The following is a 14913-nucleotide window of genomic DNA, read 5'->3' as shown; positions in this document are numbered from 1 at the left end:
ATGACTGTTTTCTACAGCAGCATGTTCGAGTGGCAACCAGATGGAATAATACTCTTGATCTGATCAAAAGAGGTGATTCTTCATGTATTAAGAATCTGTAGATAAAGGAACCACTAGGTAGCAGTGATTACAGTGTGCTGATGTGGGATTACTCAAAGATGTAACTACCGTCAGGGGTTTGTTGTTATTTGGAAGCATTAGCAACTAAGGACATATTGCTCCGGGGATATGCGGTAGTCATTCCCTGACCTTTCCGCATCCTCCGTATTTGGTGGCTCACGGGCTCGAACCCCGGTCTAATCAAGAGGCATGTGCTATGCACTGCTGCTCCTGCCCACCTGGCTACGGAGGCGCCACCGTCAGGGGTAAAGTGAAGGGTTTTTGCTTTTGTAAAGTGACTGCTATGGTGGTCTGAGACGGATTTTAAATTCCATACAGTGGGACCAACTGACGATGTTACCAACAGCAAATTCTAAATGGGAAGCATTCAAAGAATTAATATTGGAAGCCACTAGGCTTTTTGTACCAACTAAGAAATATTGTTCAAGGTTTAGGCCTAAATGTATGTAAGATGAACTAATGAGATGCTTGGCAGAGAAGAAAAATGCATGGGATGCATATAAAATATCAGGTTACACAGAAGCCTATGGTAGATATAAGGTGGTCTGTAATCAAGCCACAAAGGCAGATTATGGGAAATATTTTGCAAAGGATGCAAAGAAAAACAGCAAAGAGTTTTTTACTAGAACAAAGGGGATGAATCAGATTGGTCCACTTGGTATCGATCATTTGATTGCTGAGGATCCTGCTCGGGTAGCTGATAAACTGAACGAGTATTTTGCATCTACCTTCACACACAAGGAATTATTCAAGGAGGGGAATGCCAGAAGTCTATTAAACTCTGACAGGGAGCTAAATGATTTTTGTTATTGTTATTTGGTTTTTAGGAGTATTAGCAACTATAGCCATATTGTTCCGGGGATATGCAGTAGTCATTCCCTGACCTTTCCGCATCCTCCATATTCGGTGGTCATGGGCTCGAACCCCAGTCTAATCAAGAAGCGTGTGCTACGCACTGCTGCTCCTGCCCACCTGGCTACGGAGGCACCAATGATTTTTGTAATAACTGAGAGCAAAGTGGAGGAGAAATTGTTGAAGTTAAATATAAGAAAGGCACCTGGGGTGGATGGGATCTATCCAGTTATATTAAAGGTGGCAGCAAAGGAAGTAAGCAAACCCTTAGACATAATTGTGAGAGCTTCCTTGGACTCATGGTAGGTACCCATGGACTGGAGATGTGCAAATGTGACCCCAATTCACAAAGGAGGATCAAATGTGACACAAGTAATTACAGACCTGTTAGTTTAACTTCTGTTCCAGGGAAATTAATGGAGGCACTTGTTAAAGAAGCACTGCTGATAGGACGGCAGTTATAGTTCGAACACAGCATGGGTTTGTTAAGGGGAAGTGTTGTCTGACCAATTTGATTGCATACTATGATGTGGTCATAAAGGAACTGGACGCAAAAAATTTTGATATCATATACTTGGATTTTAGGAAAGCTTTCGATACTCTTGCATACTCTACAAATTGAAGCAGTATGACATTAAGGGGAAATTGCTGTTATGGATAAAGGGATGGTTGAGTGGGAGAAGACAGAGTGGTAATCAATGAACACTGCTCTTTGTGGACTAATATTATTAGTGGAGTCCCCAGAGTTTGGTGTTGGGCCCATTGTTGTTTTCTGTATTTATTAATGATATTGATGAAGGCATATCAGGCTTACTGCTTAATGTCCAAGTTTGCAGATGATATGAAGGTTGGCGGGGTTGTTAATGTCACTAATGACAGTAAGCTACTGCAACAGGATCTAGAAAAGTTGAACACATGGACTGAGAAGTGACAACTGAAGTTTAATATTGACAAATGTAAAGAATTGCATATGGGTAGCAGCAGTGCTTTATTTGAAAAAAAAAAAATAGGTGCCGGTACTCATTCTTTGCTATCGGGAAAAATTTAAAATTAAAAGGATATGAAAAGTACTCTAATTCTCCCCCCCCCCGATATTGTAGAATATTCCAAATTTTTATTAAGTTCTCATCCGACACTCTATGCTGACTTCTTTTCCTGCTCTTTGTATTGGTTGCTGAATGACGTTTCCAAAGCAGCCACGAATCGACATATTTTGCTGGATCGCAGCAGGTCAGCAGACGGCCCACAATTTTAAGAAACAGCAGTGAAGAAACTGTTTTTGTCATTAACGAAGCGCTGGTTGGCGATCAGATTTATTTCTGAAAATCGTTCACATTCACTTGGTGAAATTGGTATCGTACTCAGAGCGTTTATCAAATGCTTCAGTTCTTCGGAAACCTTCTTATCAATTAGGTATCCCCGAAATCCACAAATTGCATTTAACTCTAATTGACAATTTTCTAACTTCATTTTCACCAAACGCCGGCAATTCATGTTGTCCTCGTTTTCCTTCTCTAGTCATAGGTATTGTCATTAGTTCTTAAATTAAAATTTTTATCTGCTTCTTGATCTGCTCACTCTTGACCAGCACGACTTCTCCGTATGTGGGACAGGTGGTCAGATAGGTTTTACCAGGTACCGCTAAGTTATACAATACTAATCACTTTAGCTCTCTTAATTCGCGCAGCAGCACTAATTGCTTGAAGGTCAGAAATGCGAACAAGCCATACCAAGTTAATTCTCTCCTAATCCATTCGCTATATGAAAATTTTCTTCCCTCAACCGAAACTATTTTAAATGTAACTTCCAAGGGGAATTCAAAATAATTAAACAGAGGTCCGACTGAGTAATTTAGAATTATAAAAATGGTTATACAGTTTTATATAGAAAATATCTTAACAATAGGCAGTAAAAAATGCAAATTTAGTTAAACCATTTTAAGCTTATTTGAATAGTAGGTAAACATGTGAAAAAATTTACGGAATATTATAAATTTCGAAGTGCATTGCATCCAAATGTCACACGCCAATGTTAATAAAGGTGCTGGTACGCCGTACCGTTGCGTACCGTCACAAAAAAAGCACTGGGCAGCAGTAACCCCAGAGTAACATATCAACTGTGTGGTACTACACTCAAGAGTGGTAGAGAATGAAAAAGACCTGGGGGTAATTGTGCAGTCAGATATGAAGTTTTCTAAGTAGTGCAGACAGTCTGCAGGAGTAGCTCATCAATGATATACAGAAATTTTTCTAGCAGGGATAAGAAGGTGATTATCCCCTTGTTTAAGGCAGTGGTCAGGCCACACCTTGAGTACTGTATACAGGTCTGGAGGCCTCGTTTTAGGAAGGATGTAGAACAGTGATTCTCAACGGGGGCAAAAATTGGTTTTGGCAGGAGAAAAAATCATGGGCATTACAATGGTTTGTGGCTCTCCAAAGTTCAACCCTACCCGACGACATCTTATTATTAACCCAATAAGAGAAATTAATATTTAATTTCTCTTATTCGGTTTTCGTTTCCCCTGAGATAACTGATTTTTAATATATAGGTATATTATATTAGGTGTAAGTTAGAAATTTTGATAAAAGGAAGATAGTGGGCGTGATTTAATTCAATCACTTTTGCATAGGCATTAAATGCCTAAGTGCTTTCAGAGGTAATGTCTCCGCAATCCTTAGCATTTGCACTTTTCCGACCACTGCAACCTTGGCAGTGGCATGGTTAGCATTGTTTATTTATTCTTTTATGAATAAATAAATATATGAGGCATGAATAAAATGAGGAAATATTTCAGTCTATTGTTTCTACTTTCTAAGCGACAATTAGTATTGATTTATTGTTTCCATGTAGCCTAGTGGTCAAGAGCGAGATTGCAGTAGCACACGCTCTTTGAGTAGGCCCTGGTTCAAGCTCCTGACTGCTAAATACTGTAGATATTCCAACCCCGCAGTGTTAGTTAGTTAGTTAGTTATTTGGTTTTTAGGAGCATTAACAACTAAGGTCATATTGCTCCGGGATATGCGGTGGTCATTCCCTGACCTTTCCGCATCCTCCGTATTTGGTGGTGATGGGCTCGAACCCCAGTCTAATCAAGAAGCGTGTGCTACGCACTGCTGCTCCTTCCCACCTGGCTACGGAGGCGCCACCCCGCAGTGACCCAGCATGGTAGATTACGGTCCATTTCCCTCAACATGAATTGTTGAGGAGGCTTCAACAATGCAGTGGATTGATAACAGCTGCTGCTTATATTACCTTACCTTATTGTTTCTATGTGGAAGTTGTTTATTCTTAATCCACAGTGCTTTTGTGAGTGAAATGGGCTATGAGAGTTAAATAAAAATAGTTTATATTTTATTATTTAATTCTTTGTAGTTATTCAACCCATCATCAATCATGTCAAGTACTAATAAGAAAAAGTGTCGACAGTATCTGGATGAATATGTAGCTTACGATTTTATTGAAAGTCCATTCGACTCAAAACATGTCTGTTATGTGTAATAATTCTTTTTCAAATGAGGTTATGAAACCAGCAAGACTTTAGATCATTTAAAAAGGAAACATTCTGATAAAGTTGGTAAACATATGGAATATTTTAAAAATTTAAAACAAAAATTTGAGCAACATAACACCGTTATTTCCTTATTTAAGAAGAACACAAACAAATGACGATGGAATGATTTCATCTTATAAAATTGCAGAAATCACTGCAAAAACTGGTAGTGCTCATACAGTTGCTAATTTCAACAGTGATGCATCAAACCCCTTCCAGTATTTTTAAAACCATTGCTATTGAGCAACAATTCAATTGAAAGACGAATCGATGAGATATCAGTTAACATTGAAGAGCAGCTAATTGACAAACTAAAAACGAGAAAATATTCTATTCAGATTGATGAATCCACAATTACTGACAATAAGGCCCTTCTAATGGCATACATTCATTATTTCAATGATGATTGTAAATTGCAAGAAGAGATGCTGTTTATAAAATCTATAGAAACTGTACTGGAGCATCCATTTTTGCTGTTGTAAAAACATGGTTTGATGAAAAACAAGTACCATTGGAAAATTTGGTGTCCTGTGCCATGACGCCAAATGGTGCTACCTCCATGGCTGGAAGAAAAAGGTTTTATAGCCCACCTAAAGGGAACTATGTCCCAAAGTTCTTGCAATAAACTGCATTGTGCACCGACATCATCTGGTTGCAAAAAATATTAGTCCAGTTCTTTATCAATCTCTCAGTATAGTTATTAAAACCATCAATAAAATAAAGACCCACAGCAAATACAATCACCTTTTCAGAAAATTTAGTGTTGACAATGAAGAACAATATGCGAGGCTTCTTTTAGAAATTAGTTTTTTAGAAAGCGAAGGAGATCCACAAAAACAAAAACAACATATACTATATGGCTTTGATTTTTTGAAAACTTAATGAAGTATCACTTCGTCTTCAAAGGAAATTAATTACGGCGATAGACTGCAAACACATATTAAAAGTCCTCACTGAAAAACTGGAAATATTTGAAAGCAATTCAATGAGAAAACAATTTCATGGTATGCAAGTGTGAGACGAAATCAATGAATCTCTCACTGAGAATGATCTTAAGAATTATTCAGATCATTTGTGTTCTTTAAAAGGTGAAATGAAAAAAGATTTTCAGATTTATTTTCTTTTGAAGTGAAGCCATGGACATTAGATCCAATTGGATGTGATGCCGGATCTACTAGTGAAGAAATTCAAGAACTCATTGAATTAAAATGTAATGAAGAATGCAAATATAAATTCAAAAAAGGTGGAATGGCTGAGTTGTGGAAATCAAAAACAACTAAACTTCTTTATCCAACAATGTGATGGCCAAGTACTGTTTTTTTTTCCTCAATGTCTTATATGGTTGAAGGTGGTTTTAGTTCAGTAAATAAAATATTAACAAAGGAAAGAAACAGAATCGATATGTTCAAGAGGAGACATTAGAAATAAACTTACTAACATCATAACTGAACATTGAATATTAGCTAAAAAGCATCAGGCTCAGGGATCCCACATTCATATGGGGCGATTAGGAAGAAAATTGTTAAAAAAAGCCCTTTGGGGGTAATAATTAAAAAAAGGTTGAGAAACAATGATGTACAGCTACTGGAACGAGTACAGAGAAGGGCAACGAGATTGGTGGAACAAAGGGCTTAAGTTCTGCAAATTGCAGTGTCTGGAGACTAGGCACCTACAAAGTGATCTGATCGAGGTGTATAAGGCCTTGAATGGTTTGGGCAAGTTCAATGCTGATGGGATTCCTCCTCTTGCTGAGATTAGTCGCCTGAGGGGACATAAATTGAAATTGAGGAATGATAGATATGCGGAAAAATTGGCCTTTAGCCAGTGGGAAAAATTGATTGCTGGAACAAATTTCCATCTGTCGTTTTAAAAGTTGATAGATTAAATAAATTCAAGGCAGAACTAGACAAACATTTGGAGTGAATGGATGGGTGAAATGGGAAGGTTCTTTTTTTTTTTTTTTTGCTGATGCTATATAAGCTTGCTTTCTTGCATCATATACCTCTCCTAATGCTATGCTCCTGCAAGTAGCCATAGTGATAATGAAGTTGGAGAATTTTATGAAGATATATTGCATCTTTACAACCAGGGTAACTACCACTATAAAACTGTAATGGGAGATTTCAATGCGAGAATTGGTAAGGTCCAAAATGGGGAGAGATCTGTTGGCCCTTATGGAACTGGAAAATGGGATGAAAAAGGCAATCTACTGATTGAATTTGTGGAGGAACAAAATTTGTTCATCACAATCTTATTCTTCAAGAAAAAGATCCATCAAAAATGGATGTAGAAGAGCACTCTTGGAAATACTAAGACAAACAATAACAATATTGGCTGACCACTCAGTCTTAACCAATTTTATGTTGGAAGCAACCATTCTTTACTGACAGTAAAGAATCAAAATTGATTGCAAGAAAGAACAAAACAAATTGGTCAAATCAACTAAAGTGAAGAAGATTGACACTAACCAACTAATGAAAAATCATCAAAACTTTGAATTAGAACTATCCAGTCAATGTGCTGCAAGACCTTCTTGAAACAGATATTTCAAGCGATAATGACAAAGTCATTAAAACTATTGCAGACACTACCTATGCCCTTGCACCTACTATAAAACAAGAAAAACTAATCAAAATATCGAAAAAAAAAAAAAAAAAAAAAAAAAAAAACAATTGCCATGATGAAAAAGAAACAAGAAATGAAGTAACATGGTAACATAAGAAACAAGGTAGAATATGTAGAAATGTGCAAGACCATAAGAAGACATACAAAAGAAGAAATGCACAAGTTCAACATTGATCTCATCAGAAGAACATGAGAACATTCAGGGCTAAAGAAAGCAAAATGAAAAATGGCTACACACAACAGCCAAATGTTTGCTTCGAAGCTTGAGGATGACACAACAGAAGATACCAGAAAATCAATGAAAAATGGCAAAGTGGCAGGACCTGATAAAGTCCCTGTTGAAATATTGAAAGCTGGAGGCCAGCTTGTATGTAAAGCTCCAGCCAAATTATTTAAAAAATACCTTCTAATTAACAAAGTACCTGTGCAATGGAAAACTGCAGAAGCCATGCTACTGCACAAAAAAAACGTGAGAGGGCAGATTTAAAAAACTACTAACCAATAAGCCTATTGCCAGTCTACGAGGTTTTCACAAAAATACTTTCAAGAAGAATAGGCACAATACTTGATGTGGCACAATCCTGAGAAAACAAGCAGGTTTCAGAAGCAGCTTTAGTACAATGGATAAAACCCAACAGTGCAGCAAGTTACAGAGGGTACAATGAATACAACCTTCCATTATGTATAGCCTTCATCAACATCAACTATGGAAAAGCATTTAACTCAATCACAAAATAAGCAATAATCAACGCCCTAAACAACCAAGGTGTACACAGAGCTTACATCAATATATGAAAAGGTGTCTGCATCAGTACGGGTCAACAATGATAAAGTTCAGATCAACATAGAAAAAAGCATCAGAAAAGGAAATACAATCTCAGCAAAACTATTTTATATCTGTTTAGAAGAAATTTTTTGCGAGCTAAATGGAGTAACAAAAGACTCGAGATAAATGGAGATTACCTGAATCACTCACAATTTCAAATGATATCATTCTCTTTGTCAATGATCCAGAAGAATTGCAGCAAAACATTGAACTGCAGCATGAAAGCAAGAAGTTTGGTTTGAAGATGAATATGAAGAAAACACAGGTTATACACTTTTCAATACAAACTTGCCACTCTGTCTCAAACAAACAAGTGTTTTTTTTTTTTTTTTTTTTTTTTTTTTTTTTATGAAAACCCCAAACAAGAAAGGTATCAAAACCTATAGTACTTATTACCGTGCATGGGTTGAAGGAGAAGTATGGGGGGAGGGGGATGCCGGAAACTTTGCTCTAGAGACTAAACATGGGTTTCACCACTTCAAGCCTCCAATAAGCAAAGTGGTGGTATTTCACCGGTTGATGAAAGTCATCTACCACCTAAGCCAGAGTGGCAACAAACCAAGGTCCGTGACATCAGCGAAAGGACAAATTAATTAAAATGGAAATGGGCAGGTCACATATCAAGAATAACTAAAGACAAATGGACCAAATGAATTTTGAAATGGAACCACTTGACTCTAAACGCCCCAGAAAAAGATCAAAATGAGGTGGATCAATGAAATTTGATGGTATACAATGGCAACAAAAAACACAAGACCACAGTTGCTGGAAACATGTTGAAGAAGCCTTCATCCTGCAGTGGATCGAAAATGGCTGAAGATGATACAACCCCCCCCCCCCCATTTGAACAGATCATTCCACACACTTTTTCAAACTGACTACTACTAACAACAGAACATTTAAATCTTTAACATAAAATCAAATTAAATCAAAGTTGAAAGCAACTGCCTTTGGGACTGATCAAAATTACATTCGGTGCTTGAGACTTGTCATAAACGTTTTTCTAGATGTGACAGGCTAGGTTTGCTACCTGAGAGTCTAAAACACTTATGGAAGCGTTATTCATGAGAGTTAAGTATTCTACAGCAACCAAATACTCTGCTTGCACCATGATAGTGGGACTGTTTGACGGTGCATTTGAAAAGTTTGTAGCCTAAGTATGAAAGGACAGCACTACAGTGTTAAAAATTTCTGTAACTTAACTAACATTTCAAATGGTATCCCACCAAGTTTTATGCAGTTTAAATGTCTCCTTTCAATTGCAGGTCCTGAATTCAACAAAATTGTGTGAATGATGAGGGATAGACAACATCAGTCACCGTGCAATCATCCAATATTGGAAAAAAGGATCAATGTTAAAGGAAATTCAAGAGGATATAGTTACAACACTGGGGGAGGATGTTCGTGGTTAAGAAGTAACTTCTTAACCATGGATATCCATGGTTCGAGACATTACTTCAGCTATTCTATGGTGAAGAAGTAGACAGCAGAATTTAAATGAGGGAAGGAGAACCTGGAAGATGGTCCATGCTGTAGAAGACCTACAACATCCAATACTCCAGAAGCTGTTGGCAGAGTACATGATTTGGTGATGTGTGATTGACAAGTGACAGTTCGGTACAATGTGAACATCTTGGGCATCTCACATGAACCACATAATAATAGAGGTTCTTGCATTTAAAAAGGTGCCAGCACGATGGATTCCAAAGGTGTTGACAGGAGATCAAAAATTACAAGAGTTTTCAAGTAAAGTGAACATCTGCATTGTTTTCAAGCAGATCCAGCAAATTTCCTTGCAAAGTTTGTGATCATGGATGAGACGTGGGTTCATTAATTTCAGCCAGAGAGAATGAGCAGTCAAAACAGAAAGCAACCTCCAAAGAAAGCCAAGTTGATTCTTTATGCAGGCTAGGTGGTGGCACTGTTTTTTTGGGTTGCTGATGGAGTGTTGCTAGTGGATTACCTTCAGAAAGGCTAGGTAATCACATGGTTATATTATGCAGACATTGTGAAGCATTTTCATGTAAACACCAAAGACAAACACTAAGTAAAACTCAGCAAAGGAGTCTTGTTCCACCAGGACAACATGCTTGCTCACAAGTCTGTCATTGGCATGGCTGCACTGAGTGCAGCTTTGAAATCTTGGACCATCTCTGATATTCACCAGACCTAGCATCAAACTTTCATCCATTTCTTAATTTGAAAAACAATAGTCTATCATTGCTCTGGCTGCAGTGATGTCATCATCCCACTGATGATATGACTGCTGCAGTGGATGCATTACTGGAGGCCTTAGAGAAAACTTTAACTGGAATCAACGTATAGGAGCATCTGTGGCAGAAGTGTATTGAATGAAAAGAAGATCATGTTACTTTTCAACATGTTACAAGACTCCTCATATAAACGGAAAGGCCACGAACTTTTCAAATTTCCCTTGTAGTAATGGAATACTCCCCATGTGCAAGGGCTAAAAACATTGCATGCAGAATACTGGAGGTGACAACCTAGGTGTAAACCAATACAAGCAGGACACACCACACCCTCTCTGTGTCACCATGAAATAGGGGATAGTGATCATCATCTGGTGTGATACCAGCACTTTGCTTATTTGGAGGCTTGAAGTGGTGAAACCTATGTTTATTTTCCAGAGAAAAAATCCAACAATTCAAATCCCTTCCACCATGCTGTATGAATAATGTCTTTTGAGGTTATTTTTCAAAAATAACCTCAAAAGACATCAAAAATAACATTAAAAAAAAAAAAAAAAAAAATTTTTTTTTTTTTTTTTTTTTTTGCTGACTTTTGTTTGACATCAACATTATTTCTTCCTCGTTTTTGTAAGGTGGTTTGTTTATCTAAAATTTACCATTTACCACAGCTTTCATGGAAACTAACATTTCTTCAAAATTTAATTACCTGCTAGTGTAATAAATCAACCTGTTATCAAAGCAATGTTAACTAACCACCAGAAGTCACTAGAAGTCACACCTGTCTTCTGGTGAGAGGTGAATTATGAAGCAATGATTACTATACAAAAATTCTATTATCTGAATCAGATATAAGATAAGATCAACTATATTTTTAAGAAACAGAATAAAAAAATGGAAAAAAAAAAACTTTAAGCCATAAGAACTATGAGTTACACTCATTATCATACAACTAGAAGGCGGGAAGACAGAAATAAATAAACTACACCTGGTCTCTCCTTTTTCTTCTTGCAAATGCATATTTTTAATGCATTCTTGGATATCAGGTGGTATCAGATTTATTTTTCCATTAAAGAGGGACTTCACATCAGCATCCCTAGCTATTTCTTTAATATACTGGCAGTCAATTCCAAATGTGTCCTTCAAGCAGACTCTACAAATAAAAAAAAATATAGGCTTAAAAAATAAAACTGTTGTTATTAAGCAAAGAAAAGTGCGTGCGTGCGTGCGCACGCACACACACACTAAGGCAATTGGAAAATGACACACTTTATAAAACGAGTGCTGGTGCTGCCATCTACTAGAAGTAAACATGAAAGAGTGATTGTTCCTCAAGCACCACAATCAAGGTCAGTGGAAATTGTTACCATTTCAGAACGTAATGTGACCTACATTCTGAAATGGCAGCAATATGAGCTGAACAGCATCTCTCCTGTGTCTGTGTTGTGGAGGACCAATGGAACAAAGACCAAATATCCAAGTTTTGTGTTCAATTGGACAAAAGCACCATGGAAACATTTCAAATGATGAAGCAAGTGTATGGAGAGAATTTCCTGTCTTGTGCACGTGTGTTCGAGTGGTATAAACATTTCACCCACGGAAGAGAATCACTGGAAACTGACAAACAACTGGGCCTAGTAAAAACGGTTCAAACGCCAGAGTTGAGTGAAAAATTGTAGGTAAATCATAACCAATGTGCAACACTCCAATGATTTCAAAAGATTTCGTTCAACAAATAACACAGGATTTGAAGAAAGCAAAGGTCTGTGCACAGTTTATTCCACATTTGTTAACAGACAGTCAATGACAGGCACATGTGGAACACTGAAAAGAACTCACTGAGGCCACTGAAAGCAAACTCAACTTTCCTGAATTCGATTTGGGCAACAAGATGTGGTGTTTTCAGTATGATCCACAACAAAGCGACAAAGTGCATAGCGAAAGTGGGCAAATTCTCCCAAAGCCAAAAAAAGTTCATTAAGAAAGGTCAAAAATCAAAACCACGATCACTACTTTCTACAATAGCAAGGGAATTGTGCACAAAGAGTTTGTGCCCAATGGCACAAGTGTTACTGCTGCCTGCTATCTGGACATTTTGAAACATTTGTTGCAGAGAATCCATCATGTGCAGCCTTGGTATGGAAAAGCAAGCAGTTAATTCCCTTGCACAACAACACACCAAGCCACAAAGCTCTTTGTTCAGGAGTTTTTAGCTAGCAAAAAAGTCTGCATACTGTTGCACCCACGTATTCACCAGAAAACGTATAAGACAAGTGCTGACAAACATTACCACACTTTGTATATAATTCCAGTTGCAATTTAATAACAATATAGAATATTATATTAAAGTGCCTGCACTTTCAAGAGAAATTGTTGTTGTTATTTGGTTTTTAGGAGCATTAGCAACTAAGGCCATATTGCTCCGTGGACATGTGGTGGTCATTCCCTGAACCTTCCGCATCCTCCGTATTTGGTGGTCACGGGCTCGAACCCCGGTCTAATCAAGAAGCGTGTGCTACGCACTACTGCTCCTGCCCTCCTGGCTACGGAGGCACCTTCAAGAGAAATGTTTTATCAACTGTGCAACTTCTTTTTGTTCCCAAAGCTCAAGGTACCACTGAAAGGCTATTATTTTGATAACGTCGACACCATTCAAAGAGCTGTGACAAGAACACTGAACAGTATACCAGTCACAGCCTTCCACCAATTTTGTTCCACTCACTTCGTGATCACTGCATGCAGTGTGTGGATGTGAGAGGAAGTTACTTTGAATAAACCAAGATTTAGTTTACTCATACATGGGATCATTATTTTTTTCTAACATCAGTCTTGTTTTCCAATTGCCATACTTTGTACATAAATTCCAATTGTAATTTAATAACAATATAAAGAATTATATTGTGTCTACACTTTCAAGAGATGTGTTTTATCAACATTTCTCTTGAAAAGCCTTGATGCATACAAATAATTACATAAGATACAGCTACAATCAGAAGAATAGTGTGTTAATAATACATGTTGTCACATGGCAAGTTTTGGGTTTGAATATTTTTGGAAACTGAGAATTCTTAAAATCTCCTTCAATCAGAGCTGTAATAATCCTATCTGGTTTTCAGCTTGCACAGCATGCAAATCAACCTAAGAACAAACACTTATACAGGCACACTATCACTAAAGTAGCTCATGTATAAAGGAATCCCAACCAACCGGTTCTGTTTAAAATTTTTTTAATCATCCTGATTATTGGCAAAGCCATTTGTGGGTAACTCAGTGATCACTGAATTGTGACCATCTTATTCATAATGAAGTATGTCACAAAGCTCACAGTACAAAAAGCCAAATGGCTTCATATGCTAGAGCAGTGATAATTTGCATGTGGTCATGCAAGTCAAAATGATAAAACAGCAGTTGTGGGACACAGTAAAGATATCATAGAGTTTCAAAAGGTTGTGATTGTCAGTTGCTCAAGGGCCCACTGTGGTTAAGGTGTACAACGAATGGTGTTGAATGGGTCAAAAAACCTCCAATCGACAGAACTATAAAGGATTATGAAAGATGTATGTTTGTGGGGAGCAAAGGGTGCAGCATGTTGTGTGGGCTCAATGGCAGGTCATTGTGCAACAGTTGATATTGCAATATAATATGGGAAATGCAAAAAAAAAAAAAAAATCCCAAATGACGATGCACCACACACTCAGATGTATGGGGGTTCCACAGCAGATGACCCAAGAGACATCCTCTCCTTACTGCTGATCAGTGTCAATAGCGAATGCTGTGGTGTCGACATGTTGGCCGGACGAGTCCAAATACCTGGTGCGACAAGCCAAAATATGCCTTCGTATGTTACACAAGCAACAAAAGTCCATGGACCCATCATGTATGGTATACACTGCCTGGGTAGTGTATGGTATACACTACCCAGGCAAGTGGCAGCGGTTGCTTAATATAGGGCATGTTTTGCTGGAAAGAACAAGAATCCCTGGTGTGGATTCTAGTTCTTGGATCTTCCAAGACAATATCTGCCTTGTGCTCGGGACATGGTACGGCACTGTGGTTCCAAGTGGTTCAAGGAACATAGTGAAGATATCACCCATCTTGATTGGCCTCCAAATTCGCCTGACCTCAATCCAATTGAACATCTGTGAGACATTTTGAAACAGGAAGTGATGCATATGGACCTGTAACTGTCATCTATTCCGACATTGTGAAGGCCTTGCACACCCATGGCTACAGATTCCGACGGCTGTCTTCAAACATCTAGTGGAGTTAATATCTAGGCAAATAGCAGCTGTTATTCATGTGAACAGTCATGATATTAGGTAGGTGGTCACAGTTCAGTGATCACCGAGTGTATTTCACAAAGTGCTAAAGAAAAACTATATTTTCTTTCCACATATTCTTATTTCAGAAATGCTGGTAGTAGCACTCTATTTACAAAGAAATGTGTTCTTAAAGCTTAAAATAAAACTAATATGTTGAAAGAAAAGTTGTTCATAACATGAACGTGGTGTTGCTCGTTGGCTCATTGTTTGATCCGTTCCTAGTTCCAATTTTCATAAGTGATACTGATGAGGGTATCCACAAGAAGCTGTCAAAGTCTGCTGATTTGAAAATGGGAAGGGTGGTTAACAATTGGAGATAGGCCATAATTTTTCAAAAAGACTTGGTTTGGTTTCATATATGGTTTGAAAAATAGTAATTAAATTTTAACTGGAGTCATGCATAAGCTGGAA

The 14913-nt window shown here is 37.7% G+C and overlaps 1 protein-coding gene across 1 annotated transcript in view; it reads right to left on the bottom strand.

Moving 5' to 3' along the window:
* The window catches only part of LOC150078570 (uncharacterized), an 83260-nt gene that overhangs the window by 50535 nt on the left and 17812 nt on the right, over window positions 1-14913 (bottom strand). The window contains exon 4 of the mRNA XM_090385054.1: window positions 11169-11333. Within this exon, the coding sequence (XP_090241180.1) occupies window positions 11169-11333 (165 nt within the window). The remainder of the gene's footprint in view (window positions 1-11168; window positions 11334-14913) is intronic.

The sequence above is a fragment of the Mastigoproctus giganteus genome, chromosome 11, assembly GCF_048544385.1.
Source record: "Mastigoproctus giganteus isolate SK-2022 chromosome 11, ASM4854438v1, whole genome shotgun sequence".
NCBI lineage: Eukaryota > Metazoa > Arthropoda > Arachnida > Uropygi > Thelyphonidae > Mastigoproctus > Mastigoproctus giganteus.
This window is presented reverse-complemented; position numbering and strand designations above follow the sequence as displayed.